General features: G+C 48.7%; 1 protein-coding gene across 4 annotated transcripts in view; it reads right to left on the reverse strand.

The window, feature by feature from the left end:
* ETS1 (ETS proto-oncogene 1, transcription factor) overlaps window positions 1-19139 on the reverse strand; it is a 77325-nt gene extending 58186 nt beyond the window's left edge. The window contains exons 1-3 of one of the 4 annotated variants that reach the window (XM_005019650.6): window positions 18988-19139; window positions 12276-12358; window positions 9859-10003 (exon numbers count right to left, since the gene is read on the reverse strand). In XM_005019650.6, coding sequence (XP_005019707.4) covers window positions 9859-10003; window positions 12276-12347 — 217 coding nt within the window. In that variant the 5' untranslated portion in view covers window positions 12348-12358; window positions 18988-19139. Of the gene's footprint in view, window positions 1-9858; window positions 10004-12275; window positions 12359-12640; window positions 12660-14586; window positions 14709-18987 lie in introns of those variants that run through there. The other 3 variants (XM_027444125.3, XM_038167548.2, XM_072027601.1) reach the window with 3 other exon arrangements.
* Between the last annotated feature and the right edge of the window lie 2741 nt (window positions 19140-21880).

Consider the following 21880-nt stretch of genomic DNA (forward strand, 5'->3'; position numbering starts at 1 on the left):
CCCTCTGCCCCCTTGAACTTTGCATGTGGAGAGTGAATCATGCAAACCAGGGAAGAAAGGCATTTCTGACTCCTGAAAAGTCATCGCTGATAAGTCAGGGAGAAGTAGCTTGGGCCATTGCTTTTTTAAAATCTCAACCAACTTTGGCAGAGCAATTTATTTTGCTCCGTCCCACTCCCTCAACGGGAAGCACAAATATCTACAAGTGTTTTTGCCACGTAGTGCTGCTCACACAGCATATGCCATGTCAGCGGCCTTGTTTCCCTTTCCAGGAAGGGAAGTCCTGCCATGAACTGTTGATCTTCACTGTATTGCTTTGCGGTGCACGCACCCACTCCCTTCACCGAAATCAATGGCAGCGTTCCCACTGAGCGGGGAGAAGCCGGCCCGCTTCTCAGACACGCTGCAGCTGGCTTTGGGGTTTCAAGACTGGATCCTGACCTTGAACCTTCAGCTGCCCTTGCAGCATGGCAGGGGAAGGAAAACCACCAAGAGGGAACCCGGCCTCCAAGAGGGGAAGGGACCGGAGGTCTCCAAATGCAGCTCTCGAAGGATGGACCGGCGCTGCCTCATGCCAGCTGAGAATCTCCTCACGCCACAAAGAAGCCTATGTGCAAATCCCACTCCAGGCTTCATCCCAAGCCTTTCCCACACCTAACACGAGCCACTTGGAAGCCGGTGAGCCTCCCACTGCAGCTCCCCAAGGCAACTCCGCTTGCTGGCAGAGAAACCATCCTCCCGATGCGCTCAGCCTCAGCAGCCCTGCCTGCCCCGGGCAGCCTCCCCTCCCTGAGCCAGCTGCAGGAGAGAAGCGGTATTTACTCCATTGTGAACCAGCCAACAATTGACCCGCTGCAACTTTTTTCAAAGCCTATTGATACAAATCCCCACCGGGGAAGGCCCATCCGGTGGGCTGCGTAAACTTCAGCACGTGTTCCAGCAGCTATACATAGCTTCAAGGGGACAGCCCCGCCAGTGCCTCGGTGTCACTTCAGATGTCTGTTCTGTTTTTTTTCCCAGTATTGAGCACTTCTACAACACCATTCTCTGGAGACTTCCAGCCACTTGCCTGACCTCAATGAATTAAGCATCGCAATAAAATGTGCAATGAATTAATCATCTGTATCTCCGACGTGAGAAACTGCTCACAGGCAGGCTTCTGAATGACTGAGGCATCTAACTCCAATGGAAATCAGCATGGTTTAAATGCCTAAAGACTTTCTGTTAAGTCGTGTAGCTAAGGTCTTCCAAACTCCAGCTTTTAGACTCGGTCAGATCTCCTAAATCCACTTTTCTTTTCCCTGAGAATCCTTTTTCCAGAAGATCACTGTTGTGGAAGAGCCACCAGGACTGGGAGCTCAGGTGAATGAAACCACCCCACAGGCTGGGAAGGGAAGAGGATGCTGCTTTATACAGTCCGGGGGCCCTGGGGTGCTTTCGGTCAAACAGATCATGGCTGCAAAGCAGGAACGAAGAAGGGAGATGCTACAAGAGCAGCAAGAAAGCACCAACCCCGCACAGCCCCCAGGAGCTCCGGGCAAGGTAAGAAACTTCACTTGCACAAAGCAGGGTCTAGGAAACAAGGCACGGAAAGCAAACCACATTTGAGAAATCTCAGACCTGGCTCTGCTCTGAAAAGGAGGAATCACATCCATTCACAGTTGACCACATGGGCAGCTCAACCTTATTTCTATTCAATTTTAGCAATGGAGCAGAGAGATGCCATCCCTCATAGAGCTTTCAGGGAACATCGGTCCTAATCCTGCCCTTACAACCGCATGGATCTGAGCAGGGCATTTCTCCTTCCTGCTCTCCATCTATCCAGCCTACATACAAGCTCTTTGAGCTGCATGTGGCACACCACAGCCCCGTCCTGGAGGTGTCTGTGTGTTAGAAATAATAAAAAAAGACAGACAGACCATCCTAAGACAACTCACCCCCGCCCCAAACGTCTGACAGCATGGTTTCTCAGACTGAAGTGATGCAAATAGCTCAGATAAGGCTCAGATAAAGTATCTGAGCTCTCCAGGGCTTATCTGAGCTGAACACCAACTCCAAAAATTCTGAAATTTGCCCTGTGGGACTATCTCCATGCGGCCTGATTTCCATCTGAAGCTTCGACCTCCAGAGGCTGCAGTAACAGCTCCTGTTCAAATGCATTCTTGAGATAGCGGGGTGGGACACGCAGGTCTGCAGCGCTGCCCTATCGCACGCTATCGGGGGCTTTGCCTTCTGGTGGGAAAGCTGCAAGGGCCTGGCTGACGGCTCAAGGAACCGGTGACGGCACCTTTCACCGCCAGCGCTTACGCTGTAACAGATGAGGTAAAGCCTCCTGCAGCGGTGTCATTGGGAAGATCACTTTCCCTTGGCTACAAAGTGCTCCGTGCTGGGTTTTCCTCTCGGCTGTGCTCCCTCCCGGTGATTGCCAGCAGAGGCTTGCAGGGAGAGCACAGTCCCAGGGTGCCGAAGCGCAGCACCACGAACTCCACCAAGGACCGTGTCAGCATGGGCATCGTGCTGAGCACACGGGGCTCCTCCGAAATCTCAGCCTGGCAGGATGGAAAGGGTATCAGCAATCACAGCAAGGAGCGCTGATGAAACAGACCCGGGCTTGTGGTAACAGACAATCTCTAATACCCATTTACAGTGATAAACATTCATGCTCAGAGATCCAGCCCTTCTGAAACCCAGATAGCTGCAGCAGTCGTAAGATGCGTGAGACCTGGTAGCGGGTATCCATTTATAGCACGCAACTCAGAGTGTGAAAGGAGCCAGGGGAAGCCCAATGCCTGGCTTAGAGAGAGAAAATCGAGCTCACTTTGTAAAGTAGCTACAAAGGGCCAATTAGCTCACTTACACCTGGACTACAGCTATTCAGCCTGAGGAGCATCAAGGGTCCCCCATCTCACAGGCAGATCCTACATGCAGTGTGCTCTGCAAACACAGGCGCAAAAGAAAGCAGGAAGGATTCCTTCCCAAAGGGTTTGCAACCAAGTAATCAGTAATTTCATAATTTATACACCTAATGCAATCCTAATAAGGGTGGAAAGCTTTCTGAGAACTGTTCGAGGGTCTGCAGACTTTACCCCCAAATTCTGCTGACCCAAGCAGAGACAGCTTTCCTTTCTGTAGATGTCTGCAGCAGTCAGGCAGAGTTCTCAGGCAAGAATAGCTATGAAATTCTATAGGACGGCTCATAAACCATAGAAAAAAAAAGGTTTAATTTCCTACTAAAAATTCCCAACGACTCATTCCCAAAGGGCTGGCATGCCAAAGGGCCGCTGCAGAGTGCTGGCTCCCCTTCCGCAGCAGCTCTTCGCTCTGGCTTCAAAACCAGGGAGCAGGGAAGGAACGCGTGGGCAGGCTGCGAGCTCTCCGCAGCTCCCCAGCACTCAGCTGTGTTGGCAGCACCAGGGTTAACCGCGGCGGCGCCCTGTAATGCAATGATTTCTGGTTTATTTCAGCAGGGGAAGTGTGTCCCGGCCTGATTAGCCCAATGGTTTCCTCTTTTCCCATAACCTCCAGACCCCCATGGCCTAAGTGTTTACTTTCTGAAATAAAAAATCTGCCAGTGTTTTTCTTTTTTTGGGGCATGTGTATTTTGGGAGGATTCGGGGGGAGGGAAGCGGAGGGGGGAGCTGAATGGGATGGGAGGCTCGCATACACCTCCCTTCTCTCTCCCACCCTTCACCCCCAGCTCCTTTCCAGCTGCAACCTCTGAGCTGAGACTTCTGGCTTCAATGTGAGAGAGGGAGAGAGAAATGTATTAATGAGAGAGTTCAGCCTCTTGCTTCAGCAGCTATAAACACAGTGAACATCTGGAGGGAGAGAGAGGTGCTTCACGCTGCCAGGAGCTGAAAGAAACAGGCTGTTTTCAGGGTCCCAGCCCCCCATGCTCTCCACGTCCCCCTCTGCCTGCCCTGCGCATACCCAGCATCACCCAGCCAGCCCTGTCCATCCAGAGAGAAAACAGGAGCTGGTCTCGCTCCTGCTGCCCTCCCTGCTCCAGTCAGCACAGCAAAGCCCACCAAAGGCACTGCTGCAAGAAGGGCTGGCCACGTGCATCCCAAACTCCCTGGAGAAGGTGTTCTGCTGCCCAGTATCCCCTGAAGCAAACGCTCCTGGGTCTCAGCACACTTGTGTAGGGAAAGGGCATTGGGAAAGCTCAAAGAAGCATTTGTGCTTCCTGAATCAAGTGTTTGGTGGCACAGGATGGAAACAAGTATATCCAGAGGGAGATTCACTCCATCCCTACAGAGGGATCCATGCTACTCCAAGAGCAATGCCAAAAGAGGTATCTGCAGCCACTCTCAAGGCACTAAGGAACAGCCTGTGGCTTAGTCCCTTCTGCATCGAGTTACTCCTTCCCCACAGCATACCGAAGCTGCTAGTGCTGCTGCTCATTTTCGTGATGTTCCTCCAGCCCCCCTGTTATGCCGGAGTCCCTTAGCAAATCTGCAGGTAGCACCCCCAAAAACATGCAACGGCCTTCCCATTTTCTCCCAGCCTCATCCAGCACTGACTCCCTGTTCAGAGCACAATTCCTCCCTGCGCAGCAGCCGATCCCCAGCTGACACGAGTCTGCAGCTCAAGTGGGAAAAGTGCTCAGTGCTCATTCTCTGGTGATGACCCAACATGCAGGGATCTCCCTGGGGTTTTGTCTCTGAGGCGAGACAGGGATTTTTCCAGAGTCAGGCAGGAAACAAATAGAAAAGCGAAAGCCTGGATTTTTGTCATTCTGTTGCTTCAGTGCAAATAAAGCTCTCCACGTTCCGACTTGCAGCAGGTTACAGCAGGGGTCCAGAGGGAGTGTAACTAGGTATCAAAGGGTCACCTGCATGTGTTTTCCTCACCTGCAAAATGAAGATCCACACTACTCAGGCACTCAGTTCAGTTCCCGCTAACATGAAGAGCAAACCAGTAACTGCTCAGCTCCCACTAATATGAAGAGCTAACCAGGAATTGCTCAGCATCCTTCAGAGGGCCCTTGTAAAGGGGCCAGGAGAGATGCAGACACCCCTGGCAGCCAGTGGCACAATTCATTCACAAGGCGTAGAAGGATCTTTTCTCTTCACTGCTAGATCCAAGTAAGTGCTCTTAATGGAGAAAATTGTGTATGCCCTTCAACAAACCCAGAGCACTCATTTGTAGTAGATGTGACATGACTTGAACTAGAGCCAATGAAAAACCCAAAGGCTGCCAGGAAGAAAAAGGGTCAAAAAAAACCCATTCCAGCCAGCTATAAACAGCTCCAGACCCTAAGGCTTGCAAGAAGCTGCGCTCACTGGCCAGAGGATGACAGCGGTGCCCAGCAGAAAGGCCTCGTTCATGCCCCGTGGCAATAGGACCTCAAGGACCAGGCAGGGTGAGCTGCAAGTGCGGGGGAATCAAGCAACCGTGGGCTGGGCAGAGGCAGTTACACAGAGGATTTTGTTCATGGCTTTTGTTGAGCCTTGAAATGAATTAGCAACCACCGCCTCGGCGCTCCCTGGTCCCTCCCCGCGGTGGCTCACTCCTTTTCCCCCCACCTGCTGTTTCCCTTCACCTTCCTCCACGTCCTCCCTTGCCCGCTCCTCATTTATTTAGGAGGGAGAGGACAGGCAGGCCGGTCCAGCAGAGCCGTCACAAGCTGCCTGAGAAGTCCTGCTAGGTCTCGCAGCCGCAAGCAGATGTGCGTGCCCTGTGAAAAGACGCCCATTCATCTCTGCGGAGAGCGTGCGGGGGAGGCAGCGGCGCAGGGGAGGGGGGAAGTGTTGGAGGAGGCTGAGAAAAGGAAGGAGGCCGCAGTTAAAAATAGGATAAAAGGACATGAAAAAAATGCAGATTTTTTTTTTTTTTTAAGCTTCACTTGGAAAATGTGCTGCAGCTGGAGAAGCCATCGGGCTGAGCCTGGTCGGCTTTCACCTTCCCCCCTCTCTCCCCCTCCCCAGGCTCCCTTCCTCCGTGCGTGGGCCTGGAAGACAGCCCAGAAAATGCTCACAGAAAGAGCTTTCCTCCGGGGATATCCAACGGGACCCAGCAGGGGAGAGAGCAGGTCTTGCTGCAAAGGAGGGCAACGTGGGGAAAAGCAGGGACAGCCTGCGATGGATGCAGGCAGCACCTGGGGGATTTCTGCCTGCAGCCCGGTCTGAGCTGAGAGCGGGGCTTCGAGGAAGATCACAGCCAGAGCAGGGTGGGTGCGAAGGGAAGGGCATCTCTACTTTGTCTGCATGGGGCAAGGCATCAAGCTGAGATGCTTTGTTTCAGCTCCAAGGGCTTTATTTTCATACCAAGCCCATTATGACACCATGGTGGCCCAGGCTGCAGGGCCCCAATCTAAGATGTCCACTTGGATGCTAACAACCCCAAAACATTCTGGGTTGAGAGGTGGCACCAAGGCAACGTGGCCAGACAGCACGGCCACAGACTGGGTTAGTCTGTCCTCTCTGCACCGTGCCCTCCCACAGCACTGGCCTGAACTGCTCTGGGTGCTGGGGATCAGCCCAACGTGGTGCCTTTTATTTCTGACAGCGTCTCAGTGCCTGGAGCCTGATCAAAATCAGCAGCATTGCTTTTACAGCAGCATAAACCAGGGAAGCAGGGTCAGACCCACAGCTCTAATTTCTCCTCTAGAAGCTTTAATTCCATTCCTTGTCTTGCAAACCTCAAACTCGAGCCCATTTGCTTGAGTGAAAACAGAATCACTCACCCAAAGGCTCCTGTAGTGTCCAAAATGCTGGAAACACCTTCAGTCCAAGAATGCTAACTCAGCACAACAACAATCATAGAAACTTCTTCCGCTAGAGTCATTTCATCTTTCTCTTGCCATTAACAACAGTTTTATCTCCCCTATCACTAAGAAAAATAAACCAGTTCATAGTGGAAGGGGTTGTCAAAATGACCTTGGCTCAAAAAGGCAGCGCAGCCAGGACTATGTCAATGCTGAAATTACGATACTGCTATCAAATCTTTTCCTCCACTCCAGTTTTGTGCCTAACATTGTATCAGCCAAAAAATATTACCAAAGGGTAATATTAGGATACTATTGCCCCAGGCACTAAACATCTGAGTGCTAAGTGTGACAGCATCCTTTCAGTGGCCCTGGTGCATCAAGTAGATGCACAGCACCCTTAATTTTGGCTCACCAGATGATGTAACTAAGAACCAATGGCTTCTACTCTCCTGTTCCCATAGGAGCTAGTTTTCATAACCAGGCACTTCTTGCTAGTTATTTCCTAACACCTTGGGGATGTGCCTTTTTACTTGCTATGGACCCAATCATAGTTTGTTCTCCAGGCACTCATAGCCCCACCTATGCATTGCAGGTTGTGATAGCAAAGTAGCAAATAAAACTTACTACATACATTTCCGATTTCTTGCCTAAATTAAAAATATAATAGTAATAATAATAAACACTCTCTCCTTGTCTCTATTGACAAACTAAATTCACATCAAGCTTTCCTTTATACTTATCACCAAATAATCTTAGCAGACTAAGCGCAACATAAATAAACACCAAGGCAAAATACCTTCTCTAAAGGCAAGCAGCTCTAAAACTTTTAGAAGTATTGTGGGTTTCTATTACAAGAGGATATATTCACACTTGCATTTTCCTTGTTGACTTGTTTCTTTCACCAACACCAGGACCATGAAAACCAAAATAGCCTCCAGTACACCAGAAGAATAGATGACAAATGGTTTTAATGTGCACCCGAAACACAAAGAAGAAATGAAAGACCGTTCCTAGCAGTGTATACAAATGAGAGTTTCCTCTCATTTAAAATTAGAAACTGCTCTAGACTGTGAAGAAACGATAGTATATTAAAAAAATATCAGAGAAAGAGTACCTTGCACTGCAACAGGAAGAACTGAAAGATAATTCTTAGGTATTGCAAGAGATTGAGAGGTCTGTCCTACCAGTCCCGGTGTAATGAAAGTTGGATTAAAACCTGTTGAAGACAATGACTTATTTTTTCCTGGCTTCACTGAGCTTTGAACCAGGCTCCAAACTTTGCAGCAAGAAATTTCACAGACCCAGCATGGGGTAATGAAGATCTGGGTTGCAGATACGTTGGTCCCTGGGGAGAACACTTTCACAGAAAAGGGGAGAGGGTAGGAAAAAAAAAAAAAAAAGAAAAAAAAAAAAAAGAAAACTTTCCAGGCACAGATTTGCAAAATGTTTGAGTAAATCCAAATGCTGCAAGGGCAGATTTCATCAGAGCAGAGTTGACATCACGCTGAGAGAGGTCACCCACAGGAGTTGAGCAAATAGCTGAAATAAGAACGGCTGGGAATAGACAGCAGAGTTTTTCTCCAGCCACAGCTCTCTGTGTCCATCTCCAGCTAACACACAAGTGCTCACCAAAGGAAAAAAAAAAAATCAAAATGCCTGAATATTTGCCAAGGAGAGATTTCAAACTGTACATTTGACCGCAACAGTTACTGGTTCTGCTGAACTCTTTAGCTGCAAAAAGTCTCTAAACATCAGGGCTTTTCCCCTCCCAAGGGACCCATGTGCATAACTAACGAGCCGGGAACAAGTCACAGAAGACCAGCACATGCCATGCAAAAGCTTACATGGGATTTATGTGCTTCATGATAGGCTTATGTGGGACTTAAGTGAAACATAAACTTCATATTGGCCCTTGGCAAAGGTCACATTCGTGCAACTTGAGCTCTTTCACTCAGTTTTGTGGTCGGCTTGTGCCACGGTGTACCCAAGCCCTCTCCTCTGCCACAGCACAAATAGGGAGGTGATATCTGGTGGAAGCTCTTCCCAAAACCAATCACACTGCTGTGGACAGGCAAAGCCTCCAAGAAAAGCAGCACACAGGGTCAGGGAACACACCACACTGCAGTGGAAACAGGCCTTGCACCAAGGTCCAAAGCTCTTTGCCCATGCCTTGTCTCTGGGAAATCCTTCACCACCCATTTGATATCCCCACTGCCAGCTGATTATATAAGCAGCAGCCCAAACTGCAAAGCTCTACTTTGAGATTCACAGGTTGAACAATGTGCATGGCCAAGAATTAGTCACAGGCGATTTTGTAACGACTTTGAAAGTATGAATGCATTAGAGACTAGTATCATCTAGTCAAAGCCAGTGAATTGGCTTAACTGTACCGCACACCACAACCATCCAACCCTGACAGCACAGCACAGCCACACAGCTCCAGTTGTGGTTATTTTGCACCACCTGAATACTGTACACCACCATCCCTGGAGCAAGGGAACAGATCTGAACTACAAGGGCAAGAAAGCCAAAATTATCATAATAGCAGAATTAAAACTCAGGAGACCCAGGCTCCACTCCATGCTCCACAGAGGCTCCATCATCATTCAAAGGAAACCAGCTGAAGATTGTGCTAATGCCATTAGACATGTTAGAAGCACTGATGATGCAACCAGAAGCTGGGCACTTCTGCCTTGCTACAGCACACAGTATCCTCTTGTAAACCCTGCATCTGTCAAGACCCCAGGGAGTAAAAAAAACAGGGCAGCAATCCCTGGATGTAAGGGTCTGTGCGTGCACATCCCTGCACACCTCGCAGAAGTCCCCACCTGAAAGCAGGGAGGACTAACATCACTTCCAGCACGAGAATTTTTAGTGAAGCAAAGCAGCTTGAAGGCTTTTATCCACTTTCTAGTCTCATCTCCTCTGAGGGAGACCCTTGATGGCCAGCAAGGGAGATACAGATCTGCTTTCCAGAAGTGATGCTGTTTGCTCTTCTATGCACTCATAAGATAGATATACACTCCTCAAGCACATTAAACCAGGACTTTAAACCTCAACTTCCCACTTGAGCACACTGCCAAGCCCCAGCAACAAAGGAGGAACACGCCACCCCTCTGCACACACCCCCAGACGAGGGGTCCTACCCGTGCTGTAGTGCTCCAGGCCGGTGGGCACCTCCTGTATGGCAGACTCATCCCAGAGCGGGTAGCAGGCCCTGGGCTGGTAGCAGGCAGACTGGAACCCACAGGTCATCCAGGGATCCTCGCAGGAGCCGACAGCACCTTGCTTCTGGCCATGGGAGAAGGGAAAATGTCACCTCAGCAAGCAAAGTGAACCCCAAACCATCCACCCCCTTTCATCTGAAAGTCACAAAGCATTTCCCTACCCATTCAGGTGCAAAATAACAGCAAACGGGAGGAAGAGTTTGCATTTTTAATGGTGGACTTGGCAGCGATCTTAGAGGTCTTTTCACACTTAAATGGTTCTACAATTTTTGTTGCCAACAAGCAAGGCAAAGCCGCAGCAGTTAATGGAGCAGCAAGACCCATCCCCAGGATGTCAGACATGCCAATTGCAGCCACCACAACAGCCATAGAACCTGTTTATTCCACCTATCTGCACCTCCGGAGAAAATATTATTTTCCATAGTTGTGCTCCCTGTTATTAAACCTGGTTATTTCCCAGGTAAAACACTGCCTGGGCCGAACAGGCTCAAAGAGCAGCCAGGAGTCAAGCAGCTGAAGAAACAGTGTCATCTGGTGTAATTCACCTCAAAACTCACCCAGCTGAGGAGCAAGCAGGTCATGACAAGGCCAAAAAGCTCCTTTTAAAAATAAAATGGAGGAAAAGAGGAGGAAGGGGGGGGGGCGCTGTGGTGACCAAAATGGCGGCAGGCAGGGGCCTGGCCTGCTGCCCTCCTCAGACAGGGTCCCAGGGCAAGCTGAGGTGCCATTGAAGGACACCCCAAAAAAAAGAACTGTTATTTCATCCCTGCCAACTAGACACTTTTGGGTTTTTTTGGACAATTTGAGGCAAAAGAACCCACAGTCTCCCCAAAATTGTGGGGGGACCCACAATGAGGGAAGTGCTGGCCCTCAGCACTGTACATTCATGGTTGTTTGCATTGATATTCATTGATGCATGCATTGTTCATTAGTTATTGTTGTGATAATTATTTATCTTATTGATATAAATGTATATATGTGCATAAACATGTATTATTGCATATACTTCACATAATAGACTTACATGCTTATGTCCTATATACATTACTTATACCACACAGATACATGTGTGGATCATGTGTTATATAGGCATACATACAGTCCTAGGTTGTGATCGTCACTTTATGTAATCCACATCCTTGTTTATATGGATGTGTAAAAATTTATATATACACACACACACAAACATATATATATATATATATGTGTGGAAATAACAGGATATAATTTTATATATACACCTGTAATATATATATACACACACATATACCCTATAAAAACACATGGCATATATACATACATGGATGTATGTGCATGTATACCACATGTATGTAAAATCCACATAGGATTTTACATATATATGAATACATTGATAAGAGAATAACATATACATATGTGTAGTGAAACCTCGAAATAAATTCAGGATGTTTTCAGTCATTTAATTTATTATTTCCCCACACAGAAATAGTTTTGCTTCATTTCCAATCAATATTTAAATGCCTAATGCATTCTTGGAAACATTTAAAAAGAAGATATCGAGCTGTATTAGACATTTTTTATGTGTCATAGTGGCATTTTCTTCCTAATTTGGTGAAAATTTTGCTTTCTAGCAAGTTGTCTGTATCCCCTGCTGTGTCAGCTCAGCTATGGCTTACATCCAACCTCATCTAGGATCTTTAACACTAGCCATAATTTCTTTGGACAAATGTCCATTACTGTGATTTCTCTAAATAAAAGTCATGTATAAACATAAGATGACGGGCAGCACAAAGAAAGCACAGTCCCAGCTCAGGAGCAACGCAAGGCACTGTCAAACCCATCCCACAGCTGCTGGCAGTTGGCACAGGCATGCCCAGCATCACACTGTAACGTATATTACACACAACCACCCGTCAACTGCACAAACAGAAAGGAACTGCCTGGGGAGAGGAAGCCCCATATTTGTCCAAAAAAAACTCTAGCCAAACCAACCGAACCTTTTCCAAAGCTTGATCTGCTTTGTGCTGATGCCGCTACATTCATCCACAGCAGGTGAAGGTCAGTGCGGAGAGCGGAGGCTGCGGGACAATGGTTACCCTAACAATCCTCCTCTGACGACAAGCACAGGAAATCCGATGCAGCGATCCTATTTCCAGCTTGGGCTTGCAAGCTCGAGAGGTTGAGATAAGCTCTGGGTAAACACTCAGCATTTGGACACTGCTCTGAACTACATGAAACCTTGGAACGATTTAGCGGTCAACACTGAGCTGTGTCAATGAATGGTCTGGCAATGTCACAACAGCCAAAGAGAAAACCTACTTCTAGGGATAGAAAAATAACCCCATCTCTCTTCTTACCATCACTCCAGGGCGAGCCAAAGGATAAGGGCCTGCACTGCCAATGGCTGTGTCCATATAGTAACTCATCATCTCTGAGGTGCCTGCAGAAATGGAGACAGACATTAGATGCTCTGCTGCAGGAGTCTGGCATGGCATAAAAATTGACAGCAGCAGCTAGACCCACTGCATAACCTGTGTTTTCTCACAACTGTATTAAGGTGGGACCAGGCTATCATCTTAATGACTTTAAGCTGCAAACGTAAAAGGGGAAAAATCTGTATTAATAATTGGTGTTGTGATTGGATGTGTACATATCAACAAAGCGAATACAAATCCATTAGTGTAAACTGATGGGAGCCGGACAATGCTGAATGAATTATCACCTGGAAGCTGATGGAGCTGCTCTGGGGGTGGATGAGATCATATTTCCTTTGCTGGAGAACTAGTGGGAAATTGTTGCCAATTTTTTTTTCCCCCTCCAATTTGTTGAGATCAACACCTTTCCTGTAAAAATTTCATCAAAAGCAATCTGTCTCACCAAAAAAACCTTCTATTTTCCAGAAACATCTTCTGTTTACCTGACTTAGCTTCAGTCCCCCTTGCTAAAGTTCTGTATTGCTGAGACCTAGGTTCATATTCCTGACTAATGTCATTCCTGCCATGGGATGTACTCCTCTGAGCAAGTCCTCCCTCCGGTGCTATTTGCTGGATACAATTTTTAATCACTGGTTAGCCCATTTTCAGAGCTGAGTATCTGAAATCTAGTTCTGTTTTCCGATAAGTAGACATTTTATCTCCTCTCCTTTAAACGCACAGCAGAGAACAAAGGGCCAGTGAACCTTCTGTGTTTTGAAGGATATAACATAAAGGTGCTGGGAGGAAAGAGTAAAAGGGGAGTTGCCTGAGCTCAGAAGGGTTCACTCAAGCAGGATATGACTTGGAGCCAAAGGGAATGGCTATTTTCATCAGACTAATACAGGGCATAGCCCAAGAGACAGAGGAGCTGCTGCTGCTTTAACCACTCTGAGGACACAGCAACTCCAGCTCCTCCAGAATACCTGCCCTGGGATTTCTGGAGACCTCCTGTGCTACCAACTGTAACCGCTGCAGGTGCAAACCCCCATCCGAGTTGTCATCCAGCCAGAGCCACACTACCATCAGCCTCCACCTCTAAGCTGCACCCACAAACAGCCCCCAGAGGCACTGGCAGCCTCCCCCTGCATCTTCCCTGCTCACAAGGCTGGGGGCTTTGCTGCTGCCCGGGCCAGCAAACATCAAGGCAAAGGGCAGAGCCTGCCTCTGCTGTGCCTCACTCACTGCTTCAGCAACCAGGGACTGCAGATAGAGTCTCCCACCACACGGTGTGACTAATTGCCAAATGTGAAACACCTGCATGTGTATGCGTATTAAATTATTATCATCATTTCCTGCTTATTATTACTAACTTTTGCTCTAACACCATTTTTTTTTACTTCTCTTTTTAATTCTCAAAGCTGAGAACGACCAATGTGGTGAAAGAACAGCAACCCCATTTCTCTTTGCACTTAGAGCAAACCCAAAAACACACATTGCAAGTTACTGTGGCTGAGAAGCCTTAACTAATCTTAGCATCTGAGCACACCCTCCCAGCCTGCTCTAACTAGGCGTTAAAACATGTTTGCTTAATCTCATTGCAGCTGGAGAAAACAAAGAAGGTACATGGAGCCTGTTTCTGTGACTCAGCTAACAAAGGGAAAGTCACCTCATCCCATTCAGTCACATGCCTGTCCCCTGCTCGTAGCCTTAAACCATCTCACCTAGACATGACTGATCTCCCTTATGCTAGTCAAAGCCTCGGCGCTACCAAACTCTTTGCATCAAAACATGATAGACACTGGCAAATGAAAGGAAACAGAGAAATCATCAGCCCAATCCACCTACTTCAATAGCACACACGCCTGAGAGCAAGGAGTTACGGCACTGAACCAGCAGTACCCACAAGCAGCTCTTTTTCCTGCTTTGCAGCTTGTGCAGTAGGCAGTTGGGGCTTGGCTTTGTTTTTCTCCTTTAATCAAGTCACCTAAGTCACACCAGTTCTCACAAACTGTTTTCATGCCTCACTGATTTTTTTATTTTTTTTTCAAGATACTGTTGCCAGTTGAACCTTCCAGCAAAGTACCACATGTCTATGCTCAGAGCAATACACACTCAGTCATGGGAGAAGCACTAACCCCTCCTGACACCCAGGACAAGGCTTCATGCAATAAAGAATATCAATAAGATCGCTACACAACTGCAATACGGTACCAGCAGCTCCCTCCTGAGCCCTGCACTGCAAAAGAGGAGTTATCATCTCTAGACAGAGTCCGGTGCCTCCAATAAATTTCCAAGGACAGCTTACTCTTCTGTTTTTCTTCCCCTGCACACTGTGCTCAATGCAAGTTTACTGCTAGAAAGAACAATTTGGGGTGAAGAAGGACAGTGCAAATTCAGTAGTCGGTCGCACCTCCACCCCTGGCAGTTTAAGGCAGCTCCAGTCCAAACTCAAGTTAATTCAGACACACACACACACACACACACACCAGCCTGATGCAGATTTTTAGACAGTGAAATAGAGCTGGAAGACAAGCCCTGCTAGGAAAAGGCAGGTGAGCAGAGTCCATGCAGACAGAAGACAAATTGTGCTCTGGAAAATTAGGTGTGCAAAGCCAGCAACAGGAGGCAAGACAAAAGCAGAAAGGGAGCTCAGGAGTGCTTTGTCCGGGCTAATTTTAACAGAACTTCCACCACTTCCCATAGGAAACTACTTCACAGCCCAATACATCTCTCACTGTCAGCAAGTTTCCCTGATGTTCAAGCCATATTTTTCTTCTCTTGAGCTTTCTCTAATAAGAGCCTAAATAGTTCCTCTCCTCCCCTTGGATGCCATTAGATAGCTTTAATGACCACTCAGGAGCTTGCAGCTGAACTGAATTAAATGATAGCATTCTTTGTGTCAGGTAAGTTGGCCAAAATTAAGGAAATCACTGCAGATTTACACTGAGATAATCAAGGTCCACAGCTCGCTGCAGACGGTTAATAAATAGAGAGGAATCAGAGCCATTTGGTAAAATCCTTAATGACTTAACAGCTTGACTTCAGTCTTATTGTTTGCTCTTATTATTCCTGTCTTATTGTGAAAACATGTGTGGGAAAAGCAGTATTTATTCTGGGGCTTGATCAACTACCAGCCGAAGCTATTAGACTCTTGGGTCATTTCTAAACCAAATTAAAGTTTTAATTTCATTTCAACATCCTTCCCTCCTCTTTTACATGAGATGTTTTTAAAACAAATTACCAAGCTTAGTTTAAAAGGGGAAAAATGATTTGTCCTCTTGGTTAAATGCACACCTTTGTGACATTAGGGAAAAGTTTAAAAGCAAAGGTGAACTGTATCTGTTGGATACCTGAAGACCTTTTACAAGACTCCCTTGTAGTGTCTAAGTATTACGTTGTTTAAATGAGGAAAGGGAAGTTGAGTGAGACCACGGTGACTTTCCTGTGGCAGAGACGAGACTCCCATCTCTGTTTCCCAGTTTAGCACCCTGTGCACTGGTCTCCCTCTGTTCTGTAAGACCCCGTGGCTCAGAGTTCTCCCCAGTTTCCGAGCTGTTGGCCCTTGCTAGGCTTCTGCCCATGCCATATCCTTCATCCCCAGGCTGGCAGCCCAGCAGAGGTCTCACTGAAGGGACAGCTGCAAATCAGTATTTGGGTGTTTTTTTCCATACCAGTAAACCAACAAGGTTCCCTTTCCTTGCGGTTAGATGGAGAGTCAGGAGGAAAGGGCAGCATTAGTAACCCCGTCAAAATATTTCTAGTTCCAAGAACGGGAGTGAAGACTTTAAAAATGCAAAGGAGCACCTCTGACGTGCCCATCCTCCACGGGCTGCTGTGCTGGCAGCACGCTGCCCCAAAGTTGCTTAGTGATAGCCATTTTATTTTTTCATCAAGTAATAATTTATCATCTTTGAGGGGGTGGGGAAAATAGCTCATAGAAATGACATTCTTCCGCAAGGTTTTAACCCTTGAAACCCTAACACTTTCCAGGCTGCCTGCCAATTCAGTTTTCCGGGGGAATAGTGTTTGTTGATCTGTTGGCATGTTAAAAAGCTCATTCAATTCATCAAACCCTGGCACCAGCTTAAAATAAAAGGAGCATCCCTGGTGCAGGGATACAAGCAATAGCAATGAGCATGTTTCTCTTGCTGCCAGCTATTTACAAAACATGCTTTTTAACAGATCGGCCACCTCCTGTCTCTGCCTCATATCAGGGGCTCCTACATTTATTCTGATTTAGAAACTTTGCAGTGTTCTCAAAGATAATACTTCATTTACTGAAGGGAAGCCAGGCAGGGTGGGAAATAATGATGCTATAGTAAGTAGAGCAATATATTAATTGCTTTTCTGCACCTTCAGTAAATACAGAGATTAAAGGACTTGCCCAAGCTCATGTAGAGAAAGTGAGGGTGAGAGACTGAGAATCTGTGCCCCTAAGCCTCTACCTTAACTTTGTAGTAGTGACTGCAGCGGGGTTGACGCTGCCCTAAGAAGTTTGTTAGTTCTGGGTCTGGGTCTGGTGCAGTTCGTGGGGCGGGGGTTTGCCTGTCTGCACATCACTCGCTGTGCTAACGCCGTGCCTTTGCTTTTCTCGGTAGGTGCCAGACCTGAAGGAGATTTGGTGGTTGCTCGGCAGCCTACCTACGTGGCCAGACAAACCCCAGCTGGGCAGGATGGCTGCTGACAAGGCAGCGCCAGCACGGTTGTGGTTCGGATCAGTCTCATAGGCACACGTACACACCCTTGTTCTCTGCGCTTGGGTGTGGGCTGCTTTCTGCTTTAGACTTCTCCTTTACCCTGGTCATTCATCTATTACTAAGCTTCTATATTAAAATCTAGCTAAAGTAATGCCACCGTCGACGGCATCACCAAATCTATAGCGAAGTGACACCTGCAGGTGGTGCTGAGGAGGGGGTTTGGGTGGGATGCTAAAGCAGGGAGGCGGTTGCCAATAATCACACTGCTGCTCCTGGATCAGAGCAGCTATCTGCAGCAGCAGGAAGATGTGAATGGGTGGGGGGGTTAATTAGGTCATCTGTTATTTCACTCATGTATTTCCCTCTGTGAAATAACAGACTTACAGCACAGCGTCATGGGCCAGATCGCCAGGTGGGGCAAAGCAAATGGGGAAAGAACAGGACATGTTTCTCGCTGTTCTGCAAGGGGTCCCCTACCCTGGGAAAGGATCTGGTGCCACAGGAATCATGCACTGCCCATGTCACAGAGCCCAAACTGCCCTGTGGGATCAAAGACCCAGCTGTGCTTCGGTGTTTTGCTCCAGACTCTCTGTTTGACCTGTGGAAGGATGCTTGGGACCAGACTGCCCAAATCTGCTGGTGTTTTGAAAATGCTAAGCATTAAATATTCAAACAGCTGTGGGAAGTTAGCAAAGAGAAACCAGTTTGTCTGTACATTGCCAGATGTAAAAAGGTGACAATAGCGCAGGGGCATTTTCTGGTTTGGAGATATGCGTGGTACCCCAAAAGCCCAGTGGCAAAGCTGAGGGCTGGGGACATGCACAGGTCCTAATGCCAGGTGCACAAAACGCTCTGCAATCTTCCAAAAACCTCACAACCACTGGATGAGAGCAGTCATTCCCTGCTGCCCAAGGTGCAAATATCTGGGTAGCCCCAAATATCTGGCCTGCCAGAAAATTGTTTACAAGACAGGCAGGGGCGAGCTCCAAAACGCAGCTGGATTAGAGGCAGCATGAATGAGGCTGCAACCAGGAAACAGCTCCGGACCCAGCCCACAGCCCCCAAAGGTGTCAGTTGACAGCACAGGATGGGAAGTTGATGGTAACTGCAATACCGAGCGAGTGGCCACATGCAAAGCGAGGATTTAGAGGCTAAAGGGAAGGGGGAAGGCCTTGGGTGCATGTCTCAGGGAGTCACGGCTCCTGCTGGCTCCTTGTGGCTGGGCGAGGGGTGCAGGATTGTGCCCTTCCCAAGGAACCACAACGGCACAGCCACAAATCCCCACGGCTGCCACACTAAGGGCTCCTTACTCCAGCCCCTACCAATCGCAAACACCGGCACCTGTGGCACTTTCTGCCCTTTGGGGGATGCCATTGCTATTGCAAATGCACAGAACTGCAGCAGCGAGCCCCCTGTAGCATCTCCCTAGACAGAAACGAGCCCAATCTGAGGGGTGAACATCAGCCTGTCTGCTCCCCATCCGTGTGTCTGTGCCCCCGGCTACACTGGCTGCGGTGAGCCAAGCGAGCATCTGAGCCCGGGCACCTCACTTCTCCCCCTCCTCACAGCGAAAACCAAGAAACCACCACCCAGAAAACAAAAAGCTAACTCAAAAAATAGGAGGAACTGCAAATGCAATCCACTGTAGTAATGCCAAGGCGCAGCCTTCTGCCTAGATGAGGAACACAATAGCATTCTCCAAAACATGCATATAAACTTTATGTACTCTCTATATAAAAATAAAAAGGATTTTTTTAAGGGAAGCATCAGCTCAGACATTTATAAGACCCTGCGGTACCATTAGCAAACACATCAATCAGTTACTGGGTGAAACTGGGAATGGGGAGAGAAAAAGTAAATCACCGGCAAAACAAATCTGAGACGTATCCTGAAAATGAACACAGGTACCTACAGCCCACAGAAGAGTTTAAAGCGACTCTCTCCCCACCGCCACTTACTACTTATCTGGAAGACCAGGGAAAAAGCTTATGTCCTCCACGGCTTCCCACACTTGTCTCCGATCTCTCTCCAGCTACCTGGTGCTATCCTCTGCGCTGGAGCTGGAGAGGATGGAAATACCATAGTGTTTGCGGCAGGGCCGCCTATTCAAAGGGAGGGGGAGTGGTCAGCCCCGCATCCAGGGCGGTGGGAAAGGCGAGCTCCACGCCGCTCACGCTCCGGCCGCCACCGCCAGCCAGGAAGGGCCACCACCTCTGGCAGATGTCACGCCGCGACCCCACCGCGGGGTGCCCGGCCTCGGCGGTGGCTGCTGGGTCCGCACGGCTGCTGCTGTGCTGGGGGCTTCTGCAAAGCTGTCCTGGGGTTTCGATGTGCTATGCAGGGGTCAGCCGGCCCCACCGAGTCCCCGTGAGGTGGGAGTTATTCTTGCAGGGAGGTTAAGAAAAAAGGCATTCAGGGCACAACCTGGGCAAGGTTTATCCAGCAACAACCCGAGCGCTGAGCCCCTAACCTCAGCTCAGCCTGGCAGTGCCTGACGCCAGAAACTGCTGTTTCCTCCAAGGTCCCCTGGGCACCTCTGGGTTTCCTGCTCCCACGCACACCCCAAGGCACCGCTGTGCTTTTGGGTGCCCGCCTCACTCCCAAGCATCAGCAGGGTCCATCCACCATCCTCCCCTGCTGCCACCGGCAGAGCCTGCTGTGCCCCAAAACCCTCACCGTGTGCTCCTGGTACCAGGCATGCCAAAAAAAGCCAGGGTAGCTGCTGCTTCCTTTTAAAATCATAAAGACCGGAGCAATCTCCACTTACACACAGACCCATAGCGGGGAGAGCACTCAAGCAGCTCTGGGAGCCCCTGGGTCAGCCTCTTCCTCTGCTGGAGGTGGATGGTTCCATCCTGCATCACCCCCCAGGTGGCTTTAACCCAGGCACTACCAGAGGGCAGGGGCTCTCTGGGGATGCTGTGCACAGACAGGGGGTTGCCAGGGCTTGGAGAGCAGGCGAGCACTCTCCCAACTGGGCAGAGAAAAGGACGATGCAGAAACACAGGTTGCAGCAGTCTCACTCCTAAAACTTGGGGTTAAATCACCCGCTCTGCTCCAAACAGCTCTGCCTCCTTTCTCCCGGCCTGCCCAAGCCTCTCAGCCCGGCTGGGATGCCCATGCTCCCAGTGCCACCCCCAGCCCCTGAATGCAGGAGGATGCACCCGTGCTGTGGAGCTACCTTTTCCTCCAGGAGAGGGCTCCAGGCTGGAAATGCGCTCTGCTCCAGCACACGTCCCTGCCACACCGCCTTCCTGAGCTCCTGCTCCGCTGAGCCCCAGCCAGCAGCCCCAGCAGCAGGGTAAAGCGTGGGGTCCCAGCCCCTCTTGCATCCTTCAGTCCATCCAGCACAGGGCAGCTGGCTGAGCCTCTGGGATCTGGGCACAAGACTCAGCTCTGCAGCCCAAAATCACCCCCACAGACCTGATTTCCCCCTCGGTTTGTTCCCATCTCCACTCTGCACAGCTCCTGCTTTGCTCCTGTTGCCCTCGTCCTACAGCAGCCCCGGGCTCCTGCTGTCCCCTCAGTGTTGGCAGTCCAAACACCAAAATGTGCTGTTCTGGGACATTTTGCTTATGGATAAAATGGGAGGCCAGGAACAGCTGCTCTGATTTCTCCCTGAAACCCTGGTAGTAAAGTTTAATATAACAGTGAGAGGACACAGCCCTGGGATTCAGACTTTATTGCCTCAGTGCACTGACACCATAAAACTTGCAGGAGAGGTCAGTTTACAAGGAAGTTTCCAGCATCCTCACAATAAAATAATAATAATAATAATAATAATAATAATAATAATAATAATAATAATAATAATAATAATAATAATAATAATAATAATAATAATAATTGTATCTAAGTGCCATCACTGGGTATCCAGGCTGAAACACTGCGGAGAGAAATAACTCTCAGGGACTTCCTTTCCTAGTCCAAAACCTGGTATTTTGGCTACTCCCAGTTAAGTGGACATTTACAAAGCACAGTTTGAAGCAATATTTGCAGAAGCTATCACGTGGATAATTTCTTAATTTCTGCCTGCATAAGGCTTCTGTGGCATCTACCACTGCCAAATGCTTCCCAGAGAAACCAAATGTGCAAAACTGCCATGTTTGCAGGCACGAAGGACCCTCCTGTTCTTCACCTCCCAGCCCAGGAGAACCGGGTTGCTCAAATGCAGGAAGCAACAAACTGCCCACCCGCAGTATTTATGCACATAAACCCATTAATGGATCATTCAAGGATTTTCACAAGCTCCTAAGTGAAGAATGGATCTGTGTGTTAGCCCTTGCTGGGACTTGGAAGTGCCCAGCAACAGGTGGCACGAGCACACGTTACCTGCTGAACTTGCAGCCGTACGGCACGGATCGCTCCTGTAGCTATTTTAACTCAGGAAATTATTTACAGGGCTCCATCTTCTCAGGAAGGTTTCCAGCCTCCTGGGCTTTGGTACAAAGGCTCAGTCACGTCTGAGCGCCAAAGGAGTGGAATGCATCCAGCAATCAATTTTTATCTGGGCAACTCTTCCCAAGGCTGCAGGATAACCCCGCTGGCAGCTGCAAGCAAGATGTCTTTCCCTGGGGTGGAGGCTTTGCTCTGCAGCAGACGGTCTTTCCAATACAGCAATCTATATATTAATAGCCTCTGTATTATGGCTGGCCAATTGACTGTGTGTCTGCAAAATGGAGAGGCTTTTGGCTGGAGGTGTCTCTTCCAAGGCAGCACGACGGCTGCTGCGTGCACCTCACTCGGCTGAGGCGCTGCTTGCACGTGGCCACCTGATTTTGGGGTCACTGCTGCCACTTCAGTCACCTCAGCCAGGTGCTGCAGCTGGCACCAAAAAGTCGGGTTAAATTT

The sequence above is a fragment of the Anas platyrhynchos genome, chromosome 25 (genome assembly GCF_047663525.1).
Source record: "Anas platyrhynchos isolate ZD024472 breed Pekin duck chromosome 25, IASCAAS_PekinDuck_T2T, whole genome shotgun sequence".
Taxonomy (NCBI): Eukaryota; Metazoa; Chordata; class Aves; order Anseriformes; family Anatidae; genus Anas; species Anas platyrhynchos.